The following is a 25,178-nucleotide window of genomic DNA, read 5'->3' as shown; positions in this document are numbered from 1 at the left end:
GGTCTGTTATTCCTTGTTCTCCCTTTCTGTTCTTGATCCAGCTGGCATCTCCTGCTCCCCTAAGCTCTCTTTCCCTCGAACCTTGACTTTCATTACTCCCACTCTCATTCAGTCCAGGTTGTTCATGTAGATCTCATCCATCTCTTTGTCATTGGGTGATACTTGTGTCTTTCTTGGGGTCTTATTTTTTAGGTAGCCTCCCTGGAGTTGTGAGTAGCAGTCTAGTCATCTTTGTTTTACATCTAGTATCCTACTATGAGTGAGTACATACCATGTTTGTCTTTCTGAGTCTGTGTTACCTCACTCAGGATAATTTTTTTCTAGATCCATCCATTTACCTGCAATCCTCATGATGTCATGGTTTTTCTCTGCTGAGTAGTACTCCATTGTGTAAATGTACCATATTTTCTTTATCCATTCTTCAGTTGAAGGGCATCTAGGTTGTTTCTAGGTTCTGGCTCTTACAAACAATGCTCATATGAACATATATGAGCAAATGCCCTCCCAAAAATTCAACCAAGGAATGATGCAGCTTATAAACACCTTCAGCAACATAGAAGGACACAAGATCAATTCAAAAAAAAAATCAGTAGCCCTCCTATATAGAATAGACAAACAGGCTGAGAAGGAAATCAGAGATACATCACCCTTTACAATAGCCACAAATGATATAAAATACCTTGGGGTTACTCTAACTAAGCATGTGAAGGACCTATATGACAAGAACTTTAAGTCCCTGAAAAAAGAAATTGAAAAAGATGTCAGAAAATTGAAAGATCTCCCATGCTCATGGATAGGCAGGATTACCATAGTAAAAATGGCAATCTTACCAAAAGCAATCTACAGATTCAATGCAATCCCCAACAAATTACCAACACGATTCTTTACAGTCCTGGGGCTTAGTTCTTAATAGGTATCCACATCACTTCTCAGTTTACAGCAAGCCTTTACATAAGCTTCAACTAAATACATAATATTAAAAAAATTATGTAGTAAAATGTCATCCATAATGTTTTAATATTAGCTATGCTTGTAAGAGTATTTTTATATGTTCATCTTCACAGTGTAAATAAAACAATAAATTCTACCAGTAAAGTGTGGTGAATGATGTAAGCCTGCATCCCATAAGATCACCAATATCCTGAAGTTGACCATAGAGGATATATTTACATATATGGATGTCAGATAACTCTGAACAACTGAGAGGAATTTATTGTTGTGATGTTTATATATTGTTATATAAATTTAATAAAGCCACCAAGAAAATTGAAATAACACCTATCTTTTTCAGAATAACTTACCCCATCTCATTGCAGGAAAAGCCAATGACTTACCTCATCTCAATGTAGGAAAAGCCAATGAACTAGATACCTTTATGTGGTCAACTGTGGATGACTTGTGGCCATTAGCTGCTATGGAATGAGCATTGTAAAAAAAAAAAATCACTTATTTTTTATTATTAATTTTTAAATTTATTTTACATACCAACCACAGTTTCCCCTTTATCCTCTCCTCCTGTTTCTTCCCCCCTCCTGCCTCTTTTTACTCCTCAGAAAGGGTAGGGCCTCCTCTGGAAGTCAACAAATCATGCCATATCAAGTTGAGTCAGCATGAAGGCTGATGGAGGCATCCAACCATAGAGAATAGGTTCCAAATAGCCAGCTCATGTACTAGGGACAGATCCTGATCCCAGTGCTAGGGGTCTCACAAACAGACCAAGCTATACAACTATCACCCACATGACGAGGGCCTAGATAGATTCCTCACAGGCTCCCTAACTGTCATTCTAGGGTCCATGAGCCTTCCAGGAGCTCAGGTCAGCTGTCTCAGTGGGTTTCCCCATCATGATTTTGACCCCCCCTCTTTTTATATAATCCCTCCTTCCCCTCTTCAACTGGACTCCCAGTGCTTGGCTGTGGATCTCTGAATTTGCTTCCATCAGGTACTGGATAAAGGTTCTATGATGACAATTATGGTAGTCATCAATCTGAGTACAGGAGGAGGCCAGGTCAGACACCCTCTTCACTGTTACTAGGGGTCTCAGCTAGGGTCATCCTTGTGGATTCCTGGCCCGAAGTTTCTCCCTATCTTCCTAATGGCCACTTCTATCAAGATATCTCTTTCATTGTTCTCCATCTCCATCCCTCCCTCTACCCAACCATGTGGATCCCTCAAGTTCCTATCTCCTATTCCGTCCACTCTACCCATATTTTAGATTAATTTATTTTTTATGTATGAGCATTTTGGCTCTGCATCCTGAGTGCTGGGATTAAAGGTGTACACCACACTGCCCAGCCAAGAAATTTTTAATAAAAAAATTATTTAAAAAAAGAAAGAAAGCTACAACATAGTTGACAATGCTGTATTGTGTATTTCAAAACTTACCTTCTTATTTGCTAGTGTTATTGAAATAGAATATTTGAGTTCAGGTAGTAGATAATTCTAGCTAACTATAATCCTTAGAGTCAACAACCTGCTCCATTGTAACATGGTTTATTCTTAAAACTCAATGGAATTGCCCGATTTCTTATTCCTTTAAATGACCATCTATGTATTCAAATATCATTTAAAAATTTAGTGTTTAGGAATTGAAATATAGGCTATCTAGATGTTCATGTTACCAAAAATTAGATGTCTAGGCAGAATTTCACACATAAAACTCAAGGTGTAGATGAAAGCAAAATATAGTATAATGAAATGTGAGAGCAATGTAGAAGTGTATTACTAATAGCTTTAGGTATTGTGGTTGTCAGTTTGTTGCTGTCGTGGCTGCTGCTGCTGCTCTTCCTGCTGCTGTTGTTTTATTCATTCTTGATTGTTGTCTTTAAACACAGGGTTTATTTGAGAACTCAGGATGACCATGAACTCACTGCATGGCCCAGGTTGGTCTTAAACCAATAAAAATCATTCTGTCCCAGTCTCCCTAGTCTTAGGACTGCAGCAGTGAGACAAAAATGCATGCCCAACCTCAACTTTCCACAGCTTCTCAAATGAATATAAATCCCATTGTTGAAAAACAGTTTGGGTTTTTAAATAAATCAGAATAGCACAAGATCCCCTCTTGCTGAGCATTTTAAAGCTCTAAGTTTATGAATTCATCTGCTTATAAGAGATACTTAAGATAGGTGATTTTACTATTTCACATTCTCAGGTGAGAAATTTAGAGTTAAAAACTTTAAATTTATAATGTTAGTAAATAATAGTGATGGATTTTTCACCCAGGCATTCTTGCTACAAAGGCTGTAGTTTAAAGACTGAGTACTGCTGATCAGAATAAAATGAAACATTTTATTGGTTCTTTCTTAGGATCAGAGAATGGCAACATTCATTCTACATGCATAAAGGTATGTAACATCCGCAAGTGAAAAAAGAGAGCAAAGAGTAGTATATGGGAGTGTTTAGAAGGAGAAAAGAGAAAGGAGGAAGGATATAATCATAATATCTAAAAAAAAAGAAATATGAAAAAAATCATACTTTGGTCCTGGATATTCCTACAATTACCCATTTCAGCAAATGTTTCTCTTCAAGTTTGTTTTCTCAAACATAAAATTAATGAATAACTATATTAATTTCTTACTATCTTCCAGGACTAAAATTATATTTTAGTACAATTCTGTTAGATAATGAGTTCCTTGTTTTTGTGAAGTTGGAAGTAACTCTTTTGACTGAAATACTAATTGAAAATCTCTTATTTAAGGTCAAAGTGGTACATGAAAACTAAGTTCTGGAATCAAGACAACTTGTTTCCTAAATACTTTCATCACCATAAGTAGACTAAAATAAACTTCCTGCTATTCATGATATAGAGATTATCACAAAGATAAATACATTATTAAATACCCTACTTCCAAAATTGGTTCACATGGAAAAATTGAAAAATATCACTAGTTTGTGTTACTAAAGGCACAAAGTGAGCATAGAAATAAATACCATTATGCCCTTATCAAAACCATTTCTTCAAGACAAAACTTCATTTTGTAACCTTACATCATGTGCTCATATTCTCCACATTCATTGTAATTTTTCAAAAACAATTCTGTTCAATGTAGATATCAGTACGTGTGACCAATATTTATCCTAAATATCCTGTAATATCAAACTCTCTTTGAATAGAAATGAAAAAGAATTAGAAGACTGTAATAGTTTTTCTCATTATATAAAACTCAGAAGTTATTTATGATAATTTTATGTCAAATTTATTAAGGAAAATATAAATGAAGTATCATCATCTAAGAATTTCTGGTAACTAATCAAGATCTTAAAAGATATTTAGCAATATGTGAACAATAAGCTCTTCATGAGAAGACCAGGAAAGCACACTTGGTTGACACAGCTTACCAAGTCTGAATAAATGAAATACAGACCCCAGTACCTCACAGCCACTGGTCACATCATAATGTATGTGTCCTATTACTTTTGTGTGACACAGTGGTATGGAATAAAATAAAATGCAAGAATGTTGTGGAATGTTACATACAGAATGTTATAACAAGAACTCTTCAATCTGAAATATTTAACATTCTTAATGATGATTTTTTGGCAATCAACTGTGCCTTTCTGGGCCTAGTTCCATGTACAAAACGTGAATAATCATTAACATTTCATAGAACGATCAGGGATGAATGTGTTAGTAGTTTTGAGGATTGTAGTTTGAGATCAGCTCACAACAAATGTTAACTGTCTGATACTGTGATGTGTTTGCCACTGTTGCAGCCTCTTAATTGAACTAGAAGTAGAAAAAGTACCTAAGACAATTTCCACCATTACTAATACTATACTTGATCATATGTAACAGAGTAAATTCTAGGAACTAGATTCTAGAAATGTACAAGGCACACATATGTATGTTAAGGCTAGGAATTGTAGTTGACAATTTGGACATTAAGGTCAAGTCGAAAGCAACCAAGGTGCCAGGATGCTTGATAAAGGCCAGGCAGTACTGTGAATATTAATTTGTTTGGGATTGATGAGGAGTTTCTTGGAGAAACATGAAAGCAATGAAACATTGTTCTGTTGGTGGTAAGAAGGGAAGGCATTCATCATTGCAGTGTGGTCATTTGTGGATAGCTTCATTTATTTTCAGTAGCTCCTGTCAGAAACATGATGATGGATCATGTCTTACCAAGCTCCAGTTTACTTGACAAAGTTATGTTATTGGCTTTGCATGTATTTTAACTATTATATATTTTTTAAACGTAAAAGCTTTATTCACAATAAATTCTAAATGTCCCATATTTCAAGACTATCCTCATTTACACATGGAAAGATTAGGTTTTGGTAGAATTCACATCTACAGATTTGGGACTCACTGCCAATGACTGAACTATGATTTATCTGATCATTTTTAGACAGTCATTGCTCCAATCCAGTGGAACAGAAGTAATTCCAAGTTTCTGAAGAATCGAAGAAATTTCACAAAGCACCCATAATACTAATGTTCATAACTGTATTTGAATCGGACATATGTGGATTGCATGTATGACTGTTTTCAAATACTAACAATAAATTTAATTCATATAATATGGCTCTATTTTACAATACATTGGTGAAATTCTATGGATTTGGGATATTGTGTTGGAATTTTAGATCTAAAAAGAAATAAAATTAGAATTAAACTCATGCAAACATGACATCATTCAACTTTGATGCAGCCTTGGGACTGAAAGCTAAGTACTTAGAGATCACAGAGTCAACATCAGCCTAAGAAGCAGAGTGAACACACATCTCAGGAAAAAAGATTAGGATATAAAAATAGAGCTGTATTTTTTGAAAATGCATTAAGAGAAGAATTTAGCTTCAAAGCCAGTGGGACTACTTTGTGCATTAACAAAAGGAATATGAATATGTGGGTGTCAAAAGTACCATAGTCTACTATAGCAACTCTTCCAGAATAATCACAGCAGAATTTAGTAGAAAAAATTAAATCCTTGCTTACACAAGCAGAGTAAGTTCTTTTAGTAATCTTCCTATGTATGAAAACCTGTGACTGCACACTCTCTTGCTCATATATCATTAGAAAATAACTAGAAATCTATATACCTGGATATGTTTGCTATTCCCAATAGTTTCCCATGCTAAAACATTAGTATGTAAATACAGCTATATTTTAGCAAGTTGTAGTTATTTATTATTATTATGCAGGTCAGAGAATGACCACAGAAAGCAGAAATCTATCCTTTTTTTGCATCTATATATTTTTGTACAGCATGCTCACATTAGGAGTAACTAAGCTACATTCATGTAAACTTTATAGTTCAGAGTCTATTTAATAGTTCTAATAAAATCAAAGAGATAATTCATTCAATAAAATATTGGTCATGTTGCTTTATATATAAACTAATATGTGTAAAACAAATAGACTCAGATGAAGTAACTATTCATGAAAACTCTTTTTCCTTTGAATTATATTCAGCCTTAAGTCTACAAAATCAAGTCAGATAATTATATTATTGCATTTTAAAAAATTAAGATAAATTAAATTTTCATCTTTAAGACCTTTCTGATATGGTTGAAATTTATTGGAGCAAATGAAATCTTTAAAGGCATTAGTCTCTATTTCAATCTATCAGGAGTTGTATGATGGATGTGAGGGTGCCCAAACAAATATCAACACCCATCAAACACGTACACACTCTAGTCCATCTCCCACCTGATCTTACAGATTACTGAAACCATTTAGGTATTTTCATACTGCTGCTCCACTAAGTATAAGCCACAATATGAGCTTGTTCAAACACTGGGCCGAAGACTAACCAGATACTTGACAGGGAGATCTGAAGGGTAATTGAGCCATCATGTTTCTTGATAAACATCTATACACTCAAGGTACTGCAGCAGTATATATATAGTGTAACACAGAAGTAAAACTTATCTACCTATTTTCCCTGGCTCTACAAAGAATCATTGTTGTGACTTGAACATTAAATTACCTTGAAAACCTCATATATTGAAGGCTTACTCCCCATTTTATAGAGATATTGAAAAATAGAGGGAAATATTAGAAAGAACTGTTTAATTTTAAAGAAATAAGTTATTTAGAGAATCCAAAGAACTACAAAGGTTATATATAGAGTAAATGGACAGATAGCTGTCCCCAGGAAAGGAAAATAGAATAGACAGTTATGGATAGATGGGGTGGGTCTGGATTTGGAAGATCAAGTGGAGAAGGGGGGTGGAGAACAGGGGAGTGAATAGGGAGAGAGACAGCTAAAATTAATGTTCATTTGAGCAGTAGTATGGAAACCTAACACAGTAGAAGATTCCTAAAACATGCACATATCTGAGGGTGACTTAAATGAAATGGCCAAGTAACAGGAAAGACAGAACCCCAACTGGACATCTCTTCTCACCAAATCAAGCTTCTAGGACCACCACTGAGTTACAACTAATTGAGATATTTGACAAAGGGTTCCAGGGTATGCCCAAACAATGCAGGCTGTTGCCAAACCTGTAGAGTTTGTGCTCCACAAACTGACAGTTAGGGAGGGCCCACTACTGAAGATAACACATCCACAACTCATCTAACGTGAAGTCACGCTGGTGCCTACGTAGAGCCTTTACCCCTACATTCTGGTATCTTTGGTACAGGAAGGTATCTGTATGATACTATAGGAGAAACATAAACACCAAGCCATATAAACCCTTGAATCTACAATGGTGTTTTGCCTGCTTCATAGGCTAGTACAATGGTGGTACACAACTTGTAGGAGTAACCAATCAATATCTGACTCGACTTAAGGTCCATACCATGAGATGGACTCATACCAACACTTCTTGGGTAACTGAGAATCTAAGACTAAATAGTCCAGGGATCTAGGGTAAAAGCAAATACTACTGTTATAAAAAAGGGGGAGAGGTGTTGAAAAAGCAATAATATGACTACAAATGACATTCTAATATTCTCATAGATCTGTGCCTTGCTCAGCCACCATCTCTGAAGCTTCCTCTTGCATCAAATGCAAACAAATACAGAGACCCAAACCCAGACATTATGCAGAGAGTGTGAGACTTTGAAACAATCAGCCCTAAATGGAATGCCTCCATCAGATTCCTCCTCTCATGGTTCAAGGCTAAGGAACCCTACAGAAAAAGAGGCAGACAGACTGAAAGAACCAGAGGAGATGCAGGGCAACAAGAAAACAAGGGGAAAAAGAAAAAAAAAGGTAGAAAACAAAAATCAAGACCCTTCTAATAGTATATAGGCTATCAGCAACCACTATTAGAGGAAGGATGTTTCCCATCATTTGGTTTTTCCTACAAGGCTCCTTTTCAGACTCTACAGCAAATTGCACATCAAAAGTCACAAGATGAGATTCCTTTCATAGGCCCCCATACTATGAATTATTAAAACATCAATACATTTCTGTAAATTGCTCTGCAATAAAATATGGGAAAATTTGAATAAAATTCATTCTCTAATTTGTTCTATTTTTTGTTTCTTTTTCCTATGAAGAGAAATATTTACATGACAAGAAAAAAATATTTTCAATTTTATGCTTGAAATTAAAGATGTAGATATAAAACCCAATTAGATCCAATAGCAACAATTTTTTGCCCCAGAGGCAACATTATTAAGTTTTTCTTTAAATCAGTCAACTTACAAAAGGAGTCCGCAACACTGAAGATGACGTGGGTGAGTAATTTATAAGCAATGGTTACCCATCATATGATGAACTGATAAATTAAACAATTTATAAATAAACAGAATAAAACCATAGGACTTCAAAAGATAATCTAGCTCTTCAAATACTGAAGACTACACCATGACTAGTTTTCCAAATACAACAAACTGAAATACTACCCACTCCCTTCTCATGAAGGCTTCTATGCATTATGAACTTTTCTTAAATGGTATTTTTAAATTTTCCATCACCATCCTTTTTTCTAAACTATACACACACACACACACACACACACACACACACACACACACACACACACACATATATATATATCCTGTATGTTTCAGTCAAAGCATACTTTCATTTATAACACCATTTACCACTTAAACAAAATATTAACTAACTTAGTTCTTTTTGTCCATTTCTTCTATGTGGTTATATATAGTCCTTGGGTGCTTGATTGAATTTGTTTAATTAATACCTGTAAACTTACATTTTTTGTAATCATTGCTTTAAAATTTTTATTACAACTAAAGGAACCAGAAAAAAATTGAACTTTTTAGCAATCCCTTATTTTCCACCAGTTTTTACTCTTCACTTTCAATATTCAAGCTTTAAGTCATTTTTAACAAAGATGAAGTAAATTGGAGACTCAGCCATTGTATGTGTACATGGAGTCTTTGATGAATTTTGAGTGAGCTAATTGACACTGAATAAAAAGATGACACTAATAATGAATTTCCCTTAGAGTTTATTGAACAAATAATCAAAAAGAGTAGAAGTGAGTAGGATCCAGTAGAAACGGCCAGTGTGTTAGCTTTTGGTCTGGGATCTGTAGGAAAGCAATCTCTCTCACTACCTTCCAGTTACTGCTTTACACATTTTTACCCAAGCCTGATGTGCCTTGCTTCGTTTTAATAATATGAATGAACACAGAGGTACAGAGGATCACCTCAAACTGTTCTATTTTATACAACAAGTATTTCATATTGTGATAGTTTGCAAACAAAGTGTTCCCCAAAAAGCTCCTGTGTTGAAGGTTCAGTCCCATGTTCAGTAATTTTCAGAAATGTGGTTTTTCAAATGTAACTGGTCATGTGGACTTGTGTGTCAATATTTTATTAATCCGTGATGGATTTATATTGCCATAGCAGTAACATGAAGTGCTAGAAATCTTAAGAGCTGGGGTGCAATACGAGGAAGCAGGTTGCTATTAGACATGCCACAGAGGAGTCCATGCTGATGCTACCTATCAATAGTATTTGCCTCAAGGTGTTTTATCCTGCTGTTTCTATTCTGGATTCCAACTTTCCTCAGGTACACAAACAGGTTGAATGACTGTGAATGAGGTAAAGCTTCTAGAATCATGAGCCAAAGTAAAAGCTTCTTTCAGTTGTATTATTCAGGTCTGTTGTCACAGTAATAACCATGTGATTAATTCAGCTGTTACATAAAATTAAAAAAACAACAACAGAATCTTCTCAAAACATAATAAAACTGTAAAAAGTCTCTGTATTTGAACTGTTTTTACTTTATTTGCAAAACAGTCACATTGATATGAAGCTCCCCGACCCCTTCCCACACTGTGTAAATAAATATCTCTTCTCCATTTTGGAATATATTCCTCATGTGTAATAGATATTATAAGATTTTACTTTGCAAGTAAGCTTAAGAAAGAAGTCTATCCCATCTTGCCATCTACAACCCAGTCCTCCCCAGACAAATATGTTTTGAAATGAGATGAGAATTCCCAGAAAATTACATAATATCATGTTATTAAAAAAGATTAGTACTGACAATTCAAAGAAAACAGTGACGAAGATTAAGAGTTAATATTCCCCTATGAAAAGTCAGAATGAAAATGTGCTAAGTCTGGGAAGATAACCTTTTAAACAATCATGTCAGAAACAAGCTCAAATACCAGCGATGAGACATCTCTGCAAGCATAAAGCTTTCCTTGAATCCATTCTCTGTTTGACCTTCATGTACATCATTCTTCTACACTCTGCCTCTCTACAACTGAATCCCACTTAGCTATGACTCAGTGCCTTATTTACTTCACTGATTGTATTAAGCCCACACAAATCATCAGAAAGCTTTAATTTGGTCTCTATGGGCTTTCTGTGCTTCCCAGAAATGGTAACAAGGTATTTAAAATCTACCAGACCCTAGTACACATGTTGTAACATCACTATTATTTGTCAAATAAATTACACTACAAATATAATTTTCATCTTCCTGTGCTAACTAGGAGAACTAACACTGAAAATGAGGGGGGAGGCAAAAATCATCGTATTTTTACATTCACAGCTACAAGAATCCAGCTGCAAGATTCTACCTGAAAAGTACAGGGGTGAGTAAGTAGATTCAGAGCCATCTGTGAGGCAAATACAAACAATGTTTAAGATAGGAGTGGTCATCAAAATAGCTTATCTTCATGTTGACAACCAAAGATGAATTTAGTACTTCAAATTGGGATAAGAATTATTATTATCCAACTTTATACAGCTCTCATACTTTCTTAATTTGAGGCCATCATATAATCTGGCAAATCATTAATTACTTCAGTGCCATATCTAGCACCTCATGTAATTATTATGTAATAAGCACAATAACATTATTGTTATAGTGTTATCTCCATTTTACATATGAAATTTCCTGAGGCTCAGAGTCATTCAGTATATTAAGAGCCTGTGAAACATTCTTTTGAATATTTAAAACATATAGACAGACATCTAATTTTATGGTCCATGAACTTAATCTCTATGCTTTCCAAGCAAGGTAAATCACATCAAATTTGAACCTTATATAGTAAAACAAATGTAGAGCAAATGAGGGCTCATGACATAATCTTGAAAACCAAGGGTTTTAAAGATGGTCAACTATAGTTTAAAAAGGGCTACACACCAAGAGTGAAAGAAACAAGTTCATCAATAAGCCAGGACCCAACTTATGACAATAGGAAGATGGAGCTAACCAGCAAAAAAACCTCAGGAAAGCTGGTAAGAAGCACATCATTGTACAGAGCAATTACTGCCATGGTAGGGCCCCAGAGGTGCTCAGAAGGCACTGCTAAGTAATTCTTGCTTTCCTCTATAATATGTAAATGCCTATGGCACACTGGCATTTTATATGTTCCTTTGAAGAGAATGTTCCAAGTGAATGCTATGTGAGAATTCAATAAAACTCTGTTTAAGTACAAAACCCATACTTAGTGTTGGCCCCACAAACAGAATTATCAGTTGAGAACACGTCTAATAGTTAAATATAAGAAAGCCTAAGAACCAGGTTATTCTTTGTTCTTAAATTAAGCAACTAACTCAACCGCTACCAACTTGGATATCATTATTTGGAATTATAAGATGTAATAGAAATCATCCTTAATTTCTCAGTATGACTTAGACTATATTTATGGCCCCCGATGAACTACAGTCATGTGCCAAGCGTGGTTAAATATGGCTTTTAACCTAATAAACCCACAATTCGAGGTACTTTCTGGCATGAGAGTGATTCTTTCACCAAGTCAGTGCCATAAAAGTTCGACTAAGAACTGAATTGTGTATCCAATAGTGTACTTGCAGAATGGTAAGAGAAATAATTTTTCTACTGTTATGACCATACTGGCAGAAATAATAACACTCCAGTAACAATGAAAGTACATATCTCAGATTCTGTTAACACAAATTTGAAGAAATCTGTTAAAAAATGACAACACACAACACATAAGATTCAGAGTGACTAATAATGCAAATTATGTCTTTACGATTGAAACTACACAATGCTCACATTGTAGTTATTGAAGGAAAGGCTTCAAAGAATGTATATTTAAAAACAATGATATGGGAAACTGTGATAATATGCATTTCAATCTGTTTACATCACTGGACCTGTTACTCTAAGAGCATATTGGATGAGACAGTGCGAGGCCTCGCAATTCAGAAATCATATTGAGAGTCATTTATTATCTCTGGTAGAGTGTTCTTCAAATACTGAATCTCATTTCCAAGATGTGTTACAGTATGTATGGGTTCACATTTGGTGGCTATTAAAGTTGTTTCTAGTTTTTCATTATTTAAAATTATGTTGCTATGAAAAGAAATAAATCATACTATTAATATTTATAACATGTTAAAAATAAAAGTCATGTCTTTCCTTTCTGAATCCAAGGATACAACATTCTTTTTCTTTTATTATTAACACAATTAACACTCAAGTTATATGACCAAGAAAATGACTTTCTATATGTTAAAAGTCTACAATTTACTTTCTGTAAGTTTTCAGAATCCTGAATTACACATTGTCTCCTTGATGTTTTTCATTATGTATCACTAACACTAGTCTAATCTTAGAGTGGCACAACATGTGGAAGTGGAGAGAACTTGACTGGAACTTTTGGACCCCTCTAATGGACTGTTCTTCTATGGGAGGAGTTAGTGTGAAATAATTAAAAAACTGATGTGGATGATGCTTCTAGCAGCTCCAGAAGCGATTACACTTTACTGCTTCACTGACAAAGTGTGCTAACATTACTTGTTAGGAATATGTGAATTCCTGACTTTGTGGACCAGTCTTTGCAATGTGACTGGTAAAAAGAAAAAGTGGTGAATGAATTGTAGAAGATTTCCATGTAACTTCTACTAAATGTTCACATGTATCCAAATATAGGGAGAGAAAAAGAAGCAATCAAGTTGCTAAAGGGACCTGTTTTGATAAGCCAGGTAAGGCCTCACTTCCTTCTTACCCCACTTCCCACATATAGATGAGTGAGACTTACAGTTTGTGCTGAAGCTCAACACGGGAAGTCCAAGCACAACTAACTGCTGTGCAGTAAGGAAAGATGAATGAAGAAATAGGCAAATGGGCACAGTAGAATTAAGTATGAGTAGAATTAGCATAGGACCTTGAAATTTTGTTCTTAGGCCAGAACTATCAGATTGTAAAGTGTGAGATCAGCAAAGGACACCATTACAAAAAAGCAAGGAGCAGTTGCTGGGGAAGAGGACAGTCTTTAACCAGCTGAGCTGACTGTGAGCTGCCCAGAGAGGTCTAGGCATGAAATTTCAAGAGATGCTAGCCATGCCAAGGTGAGCTTTTCAAGGATACAGCTGGCTCTGAGTCACCCATGATCCTACATGTCACCTCTAACTTATCTTCCTGTAGCTAATGAGGAAGTACACATTGGTTCACTAAACTAGAAATGGGTGGAGTCCTTTCTTTGATTGCCTTTGGTTCTGTATATGGTATTTGCTCTGTCTTCCCCAAAAGAATTAATTAAACAAAATGGTACATTTTTGCTATGATTTTAAAACAATTGGGCTGATGTCATTAACTAGAAAGGAAATCATTTTTGGCTTATAAATTTTCTTCATATGCTTGTAATGACTTCAATTTTGAAGATTCATGAGGCCAACCCAATTGGAAATAAGAAATTTCACTGGACTTTCCAATGAAGACATTTTCCATCTTGAATTCCTACTTTTGAGACTTTGATGTATACATACTAGCACTAAATATTTACACGAAATTGGTGTTGTTTATAATAGTGATATAGTTCATAATGCTTTGTAATAGTTCAGAAAGAAATATAATCATTGTAGTTCTACATTTTCTTCAAGAATAATTTTTTTCTGATTATAGTATGGTTCTGCCATTATAACACAAAGGCTATTCAGTATTTTGTTACCTTTTAGAAAAGAGTAATTATGTGAAAAGTCTTTAGCTGAATTTTGCTATTAAATAGCAGTGCACAGTGATTAATCTTTCCAAAAATCTTACACAAAGAACCATCCAAGTCAGGTTTTTGCATGCAGTATCTAGTGAGATTCTCTGACTGGTAAATTATTCTTACTTCTATTTTCTTCTAAGCTCTCACATTTCATCGGCAGTAGTAGGTCAAGAACTAGTAAGATCTGCTGCTACAGCTTTCACTATAGTTGCCAGTGTCTTTCACATAAGGTGTTTCTATGTTGCTAAGGTTTTATCTCAAATATCACCCACAGATTGTGTTCAAACATTTCCTGACTTCATATCCTAGTTATGTGACCTTTCAGCCGATGAGACCTACCTGAAGGAAGTAGGTACTTCCTGTGGGCCTTTGAAGATTAGCAGCCCAGCCATGGGGTCCAGTTACACTCTGCTGTCATGTAAGCTGCTTCAGCATTATCTCCCACTACCTGGGAAATAGTTATTCCTGAAGCCTTGCCTTCCCCATATTGATGAGCAGAAACCAGTCTAAAATCACCATTAAAATTAATCTTCCCTCAATTAAGTTGTATTGGTCAGGTCTTTTTTCCACAGGGAAACCAAATTACTAATATGTCTCTGATTTGATACATCTCTAAGAAGAAACAATCTCTTAGGGGAATGAGGAAATGGAGCCATAATCCTTTTGTTCAAGTCTAACAGCAATCATTCCTTGAAAGTGGTGATAGTGACATGCTCTTTGTACTATGGTGCCTTGGTTGATGAGGTGGCAAGGTTTATTTAAAAATCAATCACAGAAGAACTAGAAGAGATTTCAGAAATGGGAAATCTTCTCTAAGGATATATTAAGTACCATGAATATGTTACAGAACCATAAAAACCACAGAGTCTAAGTGTCTTTAAAATATATTATGTATGTTCCTTTTTAACTGATGAGGAATTCCAAGGATGAAAGAATATTATTGATTTATACAGCATAAGTGTGTATATCACACACACTGGAATTTTCCCACTATCCAATAAAATAAGTATAAATAATTCACATGGTATGGATTTCATGTGAATTATTTATACTTATTGCATATATATAACTCTCCATTTTTTGTTCTTTTTTTCATTCTTTACAGTATTTCTGATCTCTTAGACAAATTTTGATATTTCACAGTGTGTATACATATATGTGCACAGTTGGATTAAACACAGTACATAAAACTTAAAACCACTTGTCTTAAGTTCTTGTTTGGTTCTTCACTGCAGATGATTACATATACTATAAAAGAATTATAATAACTTATTCACCTCTCTGGATTTTAGTAACTTTAATTCTACATTCAGCATTTCAAAATGACTCATATTTTCACTCACACATAGGAACTAGCTTTTGAGAAATATATTGCATGATTATTTTCCCTTATATGCCATTTGGAAAGGGAGAAAAATCATGTCCCGTAGTTAACAAACTATTTTACAAAAAGAAATCAAAAACAAAAAAGCAAGGAAAGATCCTATGTTATGAAAAATTATTTGCCCTTGGTTGCTATTGAACAATTTATTACATGAATATAATATTGGTTTATATAAAATATAATCATAAGTAAAGAAAAATAATTTACTGTAAGAAAATTCTTTCCAGATTGCTTTTATAACAACAGAACTTGGTCTCCACAGTTCACTTAGATGTATGAACTAAGATTATAGTTATAATATTAGTAATACAATGAAAACTGTCATTGATCATCAAAGAATGCAATGTTAACACTGTTTTATAACAGGTATATGGATTTGTAGAAACCTACTTCACAGTAAATTATTACCCTCCAGGTCCTCCAGCAGAAGCTACAGAGTGACTTCAATCATCAGGGATATCTTGGGATTCAATCAGCAGCTCACTGATACATGTTTTCTCCATTATTAGGTGTTGACAATAGAAACATCACATTTTAAAAACTGGCTCTTCAGAATATCTTTTGGTGAGTCTAAAAATTGAGCTCTTAGTTCTCTGCATGGTAGATAAATACTTTCATTCCCAGTCCCAAACTCTGCTCTTAATATGATTAGTTGAATGGAATTTTGAAACAAATTAAGTATAGGCTATTTAGATATGATTTGACTTTTGAGTGACAAATTTGTCTATTAGATCTCTCTTATCTTTCATTATTTACCAAATTGTTTAAGTGTCATACTTTGACATTAAAATGAATGCACATCAAACAGAAAATATCAAGGCTGTAAATTTTTGTATCAGATCATTAGAAATTATGTGTAAATAATAAGAATAATATCATTGAATTTTTCATATCATAATAAATTGATAATATTGAATCCAATTTAATAGATTTTAAAAGTATGGCTATGAAGAGGTGATCATAAAAAGTAACCATCTTTGATAACACAAAGTTTTTCTTCTAAATTTCTTGATCCTATTTAAGGAAATGGTACTTTTAAATTGTTTCCTCTTCTCATTTAGCCCGGATAGTTTCTGTGGAATGTTTTTGAACCAATGTCTTATGGTATCAATTGAAATAATTATTTTCACTTGCAAAATAAATCCAAATCTGGCCAGGCAGTTGTGGTCCATACCTTTAATCCCAGCACTTGGGAGTAGAAGCAGGAGGATCAGTGAGTTCAGGGCCAGTCTGGTCAAGGCTACACTGAGAAAGCCTGTATCAGGAAAATGAAACAAACGAAAAACAAAACAACAACAAAACCTTCCAAATCCTTCTAGATACAAAAGAGTGACAGGAAGCTTCTCTAAAGCTATAACTTATTTCCGGATCACCGCCCAGCACAGACAATCAGCATGACTAACTGATCCAGAACATCTTGTTAGTAGCAGACACCACCCAGGCAATCTGTCAAGCTCCTTCAGCCTGCCTGTCAGACATCTAGTGGACTGCATCTGGCCAACTTATTTTCTCTCTCATTTGCTTTCAGTGTCCCAACTTCTTTCAAGTCCCTACAGTTCTGTTGGGCAATATTTCTGTTTCTAGAACTTATCCACCAGCAGGATGGATCCACAAAGTGAAGTCTAAAAGAATATCACGGCAGTATTATAGAAAAAAAAAAAAAACAAAAAAGCATTCACTGTTCTTAATGTAGCCTTTAAAAATGGTGTGAGGGAATTTATTCAAACATTATAATTTCCTCTAATCTACTTTTTCAATCAAAGTAGATATTTAAATGCCATTAGTAATCTAACCACATTTTTGAGGTTGATTTGGAGAGAAGTTAAGATTGACGCACACAGGTTGGGAAGATAAGATGATCAGACCTCTTTGTTTTCTGTTCCCTTCATGTTCATGAAAGCAATTGGTGACAAAAAGGTCTTGAAGCATTCATGGAGACCGTAATTTTTAGGAAACATACGTACTGTACATTATTGAATATCTTCTTCAAATTCCACATTATTTTTCAAATATCTTTATAGATTCTAATATTAGATATGTTCTACATGCTTCCATAAATTATTTTTCAACACACACATTTGATCCTTTAATTTATGGTATAACTATGATTTTAATGTGAAATATTTGGATGTATTTTTAATTTGTCCTTGCATTAATATTCAGTTATTAAAAATCAAAACTTATCATCACTAAACATACTTTTCAGTTTTCTGAGAAAATAGTCGGTTCTTAATTCTGTTTATTTCATTAAAAAAGTCTTGTTTACACTACCTAGTCAGCAATAAACAATATTTTTTAGACCACAAGTGCAATATTCAGTCTATGAACAGAAGTAAATGAATGCCTAAGAGTCCTCTCTAATATAATCTGTACATCAAAAAGTTATAATAGTAGATAAAAGGGGTGCATGTTCCAGACACTTAGGGTTATTTGCTTATCCCCTCCATGCCAGTTTTTGACACTGTTTCCTGACAAACTAATTTACCATTTCCAATGTGATGATGTTTTGTTGTTTCTTCTTCCAAATCTGATTGAAATGTTTTACAAAGCCAAGTTAGTTGATTAGATTACTGTGCCCTTTGTCATCCTAAAACTATAGGGACAATAAAGTGTAAAACAGACCAATGTCTTAGTCTGTGTAACTATAAGAAAACATCAATTAGTAACTTACAAATCCTGGAAACTTATCACTCACAGTTTTGAATGTTGGAAGCCCATGTTCCTGGGGCTAGTGGACTCTGCCTACTGAGTATTAGGTTTTCATTCCACAAAAAGTCTCTATTTTTTGTGTCCTCTGAAGGCAAAGGGTGCAGTGTGCTCACTCCACGTCTTTTTGAAGAGCACTAACCCTATATATAAAGGCAGATTCCCATGCCTCCAGCAACTTCCACATCTCCCACCTCTTAATGTCATTGCAGCAGGAATTATGCTTCATCATTGAAATACAGGGAAAATCATCTATATACTTAGCAACCATAAAGAAATAATTCCCCCAAAATGAGTGCTTTACCAAAGAAGGATATTAAGGCTTACTTAGATTATCAAACCGAAACAGACAATTCCACTAATCTGAGAAAGAGCAATGCAGATTACTTTTGTCAATAAGAATTTTAATTCACTCTCATGAGAATCAGGAAGAAAGATATTATTTTAATGTCTGGAAACTTGTAGAAAATAAAACAATACAGCCAGAGTCAGGACTTTAGGAAACATCGTAACACTACTGATTTGTAGGTGGTGTTTCTAATTTTTTATTGCAGCACTGTATTTATCATGTGTATACCTGAAATGTTATTACAAGTTGGAACAATACTCAAGTTGTTGGCAGTAATTGCAGAGAAATCCAAAGCAAAAATTCTGATAGACAGTCATATTTTATAGGAATGTTCCATTTCCGTTGATGTTATAACAATGACATAAAACTGTGTGACTCCAAAATACATGCATTGTTTCATAGCATATTTCAGTCCATATAATAACTTTTTATATGACATGCCTTCAAAAGTTGAATGTAAGATTAAAAAAGGACATTGTAAGAACTCTCAGAGAAAAGTAGTATCTAATTAACTAAAACCACACAGAATGATGCCTACTTTGAATTGCTGTTTACTAATCTATTTTAATTTACATTTTACTAAACAATAAAATAATATAACTGAAATAAATCTTAGATCACTGAAGGGCCTTACCTTCTTGAACGGCTTGAAAAGGGTTGTTGCCATCAACAAATGTCACTGAAAATGTGATTTTCTCTGTCTGTAAGATTTCTTCATTCTGATTGAGGTCACCAACTGCTGTGCGGAATACCTCGTCATCTTTTTTAGCAGATTCATCAAAAATTGCTCCTACAAAGAAATTAATAATTATATTAAACAATAGCACAAACACTATCATGACATCTGGCAATATGCTTAAGACACATTTACTTGAAAACTGTACACTTCCACTTAAAGACTTTACTGTATTTATCACAGGAACACACTGACCTGGATACAGGGCTCTCACTAAGCATGGATGCATCCTCACTTCTTTCAAGTGTAGATGAGGAGTGATACTTCAAAGTGTTGTTGCAGCAAGAGTATCCTGGAGGCATATTTATGTTCTTGTTGCTGCTTTTAGGGTTTGTAGGACAGTGGATAATATACCAAAGTGTTCTAAGAATTTTGGCAATCACAGACTAAATTTTTCAGTGGGAAAATGAGAACCACTCTGGACATTTCTGAGGGCCCATGCCCAGAGTAGATAGGAACTTAGATTGTCTTGTTGAACTTAATTGTTTCTGCTTTTCTTTGCATTCATTTTTCTCTCCAATTTTGAGCAGAATTTTCATAACTACTTCAGCACTATGCACAATACTATTTACAGATAATTCAGACATGGAAATTTATGAACTGATGAAAAAAAGAATTTTTTCCCTGAAGGATTAACTTAGCTATGACATTTTCCATCCCATTCACTAATGCTGTGGAATAATCCTTCTATACATTGTGTGAATACATGTACCTATGATAAGTTTAATAAACAAGCTGACTGGCCAATAGCTGAACAGGATAAAGTTAAGGCAGGAAAACCATCTGAGAATGATGGGATGCAGAAGAGTGGAGTCAGGAGTCACAAGGAGACTCAGAGGAAGTAGGATGTATAGAAAACGAGGTAACAAGGCATGAGCATGTGCCAAAGCATAGATAAGAAATAAGGGTTAATTTAAATGTAAGAGTAAGGTAGTTACAAGCCTGAGCTAATGGCTGAGCTTTTGTAATTAATATAAACCTAGAGTGATTATTTGAGAGCAGCTGTGGGACAGGAAAACTCCATACATGAGTTCCACAGTTCACTCTTAACAGTTTTTAGTCCATATTATAATAGTTAAAGATAGGTGTTTCTATTGCGTACTGATTGATTTCAAATCCCATTCTTATGGACTGGATATCTCTCAGGAAATTGTTCATATCATGAATTATGAGCCTCAACTTTATAGTCAGCACCAGGATGAACCTACCTATAAACAACTGAATCTATGAGCAACATTAGTAATAAAGTTAATGTGTAAATAAGTTGTGAAGACAAGAGTTACATTTTCAGTGTGTTATTATATTTTTGATTTTCTAATTCACTGCATGGATGAATCTGGGGGCCATTATACTCATAAAATAAGTCAAACACACAAAATAAAGTGCTGCATGACCTCACTTCTATGTAGAATCTAAGAAAAGTCGAACAAAGAACCAAGGGAATGCTGTATTCTCTTCTAGATATGGACTGAAGGAAGCAGGACACAGAGTTAAAGGGTTCAAACTTCCAGTAGCTGCAGAGTTCACATAGGCACTGGAAAGAAGAGGAGCAGAAAGTGCAGATGAATGGTAGAAAGTGCCAGTCACTTGCAGACCTTACACAACCACTGGGAATGGAGAAATCAGGAAGCAGAGGTGAAGGATGCAAATCCCCAGTGATTTGCAGACTTAACATAGGCACTGGAAAGGGGTAAGCAGGAAGTGGAGGGAAAAGCACAGAGAACATGAGAATTAGAGCTACATGGTCTGCCATGCATTGGAAATGGGCTATACAGGCAGTCTTAGGGTGTTCCAGTACATTCTCCTGGACAGACAAAAGAGACTGTGGAAGGAGACAAAGATATAAATGTGGTTGATACTATAACCACTTCAATATGTACATAAAAACAAATGTATCAAGTTGTTTCCTTAAAATAGATGATAAAATAAAAGTTTCAATTCAGACAGAGCTTAGAATTGTAATTAACTTATCATGATACATATCTCATTTGATGTATAATATTAAATGTTTCTATCAATTATTATTGATAACATTTTTATTTTATTCTAATCATTCATCATGAAAACACTCATGCATTTTAAATCAGATTACCTATTCACTGTAAGTATCTGACTAATTAAAAAAATATAAAAAGACTGATTCAGGTTAAATAAAATAATGAATGAATGACTACAGTGCTAACCAGATATATACAGCCAGATATTTTTATTCTTCATTTATTTGTGACTGCAAAAAAAGTGTTCACATATAAAAAAAAAAGTATCTCATTATCTGCTTAAATACTATACTGCTGTGGGATGTTCAAGTATGTCAAATGTGTTGCTCTGATTGGTTAAAATAAATAAAGAGCTGATTGGTCAGTAGCCAGGCAGGAAGGATAGGATAGGCAGGACAAGGAGGAGGAGAATCCTGGGAAGGGGAAGGCTGGGTGGAAGAGACCTGCCAGCCGCTGCCATGACAAGCAAGATATGAGATACAGGTAAGCTACAAGCCTCGTGGCAACTTGTAGATTAATAGAAATGGGTTAACTTAAGATAGAAGAAGTAGATAACAAGAAGCCTGCCCACGGCCATACAGTTTATAAGTAATATCAGCATCTGAGTGACTATTTTATACATGGGTTGTGGGACCACTGGGGCTTGGTGGCACCTGGAGAGAAGCTCTCCAGCTACAAAATAGAGCTTTTATATGCAGACTTATAGACACTATGTGTGCATACACAAATTTAATTTAACACATTTTTTTTTACATACACAAATGGGTGGATAAATGCAAACTTTGTGCATCTGCAGTTATGATGATTTTATGTAACTGGTAGTCAGTTCCTAGGCCTTCCAGTGAATGAAAGACAAAGTTATGAAAGATATTATTCAATATATGAGTCAATATTCTAACAAAGAAAGCATGATGATGACAGGTCCAGCAAGTGTGACAGGTCAGTGTGACCTTTTATAGCTGAGAAAGTTTCATGTTAAAATACCATCTCTGAAGAATGCCCTACATGAATCTGGCTTTCTCTTTTGACTGATCTTTTGTCCTTACATGGATTACATCAGTATTATGACCTGGCTTCTGTAACTCTTGTCTTTCATTTCCTGTCTATATTAAATATCTGTCCACTGCTGAGCATATGAGAAAGACAGCAAATAATTTTAATTGATATACAAATGGCACATGTCTTAATTATATCATTATATACTTATTGAATGAATACTAATATTTTATTAATGTAACAAAATAGATGAGTAGACTGTAATTTTTAACCCATTCAGTTACTTCTGAAACATAGAATTATGTTTTTAAGATGGATAAATATTTATGCACTATATGTATATCCTTATGTTTTAAATTTTTGTAAAGATGGCTTGTTTTATTATATGAGAGTACTTCTAAATATAGATTAATACTTATACTAAAATACTAAATATATTATTACCATATTGGAATATAAACTTATTTACCAAAGTGTTAGGAAATGTGATATCAATTCCTCATAATTTGTGCTGAAGTGAGCAGTCTACTTTAAACCACACGATCTAAGTGTCTATTCACATGTTTGTATATACATATGTCAGCTTTTGGCGGGAGCCAAGTGGATCTTTGCAAAGAATATCCATTATTCAAACTTGTGTTATAACTGGTGGTATGGCTAACTTCTATTAGTTATCAGGTAGGAATTTTTTATTAAAGATGTTTTTACTTGATACAATACTTAGACATTATTAAACCTGCCATTATAAATTTCAAAACCCTGCAGAAATGATATCAAATTAGTCACTTAGGTACTAAATTAAAATACACAGAAATGAAAGACATAAGAGATGTATGGTTCATCTTCTTGCAAACAGAAAGCCTAAATTTCAAAATCCAATTATTTATTTACCACTTCCTTTCATCTATAACACTTTTCTTAAACTTCACTTTTCGCCAAAAGAAGACATGGAATATTTTGAAGGAAATCAGAGAGTACAGAAAGACTCATGTGTGGTTTTCTTGAAGTATATCAAGACAAAATCTCCCTTATATCATCAGTTTCCCAAAGCCCTCAGTGGTGTCCACAATAACATTACCACACATATTTTAGGACATGATACAATATCACATACCATATATTTACCTCCTGACTGTTTTCTCAGATAAAATAGTAAAAACATACACAGAGTATTTTGAACATCACTGTTTCATTCCTAGACATTTGGATTAGAATATCTTTGGAGTGAGCTCTGTTAACAGACTTAAACTTAAAGGGGAAGGAAGATTAAGATGTATCAGCAGTGACTGTGCCTTAAAACTACACATACACATATACACACACACACATACACACACATGCACCACATACAGGTACATACACACAACCAATTATATCCATATGTATTTATTATTTCCCTTAATAGAACTAGATAGTTCCTTCTACTAGATGGAAAAACATTACATAAACTTTTAACAAACATGTCTCTATACAGGAAAAAATATTTTTAAAGGTAAGCTATCACATAACTTTAATATCTAAGGACATTAGCTCTATGAATTTGAATTATAAATAATACTATTCATGACATTTCTTTTAACAAATAGACAAGAAATAGCGGTGGTGGTGCACCACTTTAATTTCAGCACTCAAGAGGCAGAGGCAGGCAGATCTCTGCAAGTTTGAAGCCAGCCTGGTCTACAGAGCGAGTTCCAGGACAGGCTCCAAAGCTGCATAGAGAAACCCTGTCTTGAAAAGAAAAAATGAAAATAGAAAAGAAATAGGAAAAAGACCAAACTTAAGCAATGATTATAAGATGTGATTGTGAAACTGTAGTTAATAGTAATCTCAAAACCATGTTGCCATCTTAATTTTGAATTTTTGAAGTGTCCTTATATCCATAAGTCACTATTGCATATGAGGGACCCAATAATATATCCACTTTCTTGCTGGATATTTTAAAAATCTTAAATCCAGACTTCTTCTCAAAATACGATGGGTATATTGATGTGTGCATGCATGCATGCCTCTTTCTCTATCTCCCTGTCTCTGTCTCTCTGTCTCTCTTTCTCTAACTCTGTCTCTGTCTCTCTCTGTGCGTGTGTATGTACATGATACTTAAAAGAAGACTGAAACATGGGACTACTCACAAATTAAAATTTACAAATGTTACCAGCAAATAAAAATTATGAGCAATCATTTGGCCAAATCAACAGTTCCACCAAGTTTCATTTTCTAGTTTTTTGGTTTTGTTTTGTTTTGTTTTTTAATTATTAGTGGGGTAGGCTCTACTGTTGCATTAGCAAGATATTATTTCATGGCCAAACAAAGTATTTTATATTTAGATAATCAAGTAATATTAATTAAACCTTTTCTACTAGTAGGTTAGTCACAATCTTTTATAGACAGGAATGCACGTTATAACCAGTCCTAAATTTAAAAAATGGCAAATATATTTGATTGTGGATTTACCAGAGATATTACCATGAATCTAGAAGAACCATGTTTTTAAGCAAGGTATTAATCATACACTTTATTTTTACCTTAAATATTTAAATTCTCTTTTGGCTTATAAATATAGTAGGAAAGCACAGAAAACATGATGATAAAAAAAGAAAATTTCTTCAGTGAGCTCACAAATGCCTTCAAAGACAACTAGAAAAATCTACATAGCAGAATCCTTAT

General features: G+C 34.3%; 1 protein-coding gene across 3 annotated transcripts in view; it reads right to left on the bottom strand.

Annotated features, from left to right (window-relative positions):
- Grid2 (glutamate ionotropic receptor delta type subunit 2) overlaps positions 1 to 25,178 on the bottom strand; it is a 1,385,700-nt gene that overhangs the window by 1,094,179 nt on the left and 266,343 nt on the right. For all 3 annotated transcript variants that reach the window (XM_036180912.1, XM_036180913.1, XM_036180910.1), the window contains exon 2: positions 19,420 to 19,575. In XM_036180912.1, coding sequence (XP_036036805.1) covers positions 19,420 to 19,575 — 156 coding nt within the window. The remainder of the gene's footprint in view (positions 1 to 19,419; positions 19,576 to 25,178) is intronic.

The sequence above is a fragment of the Onychomys torridus genome, chromosome 3, assembly GCF_903995425.1.
Source record: "Onychomys torridus chromosome 3, mOncTor1.1, whole genome shotgun sequence".
Classification (NCBI taxonomy): domain Eukaryota; kingdom Metazoa; phylum Chordata; class Mammalia; order Rodentia; family Cricetidae; genus Onychomys; species Onychomys torridus.
Note: the sequence above shows the minus strand (reverse complement) of the source record. Positions and strands in the feature narration are given on the sequence as shown.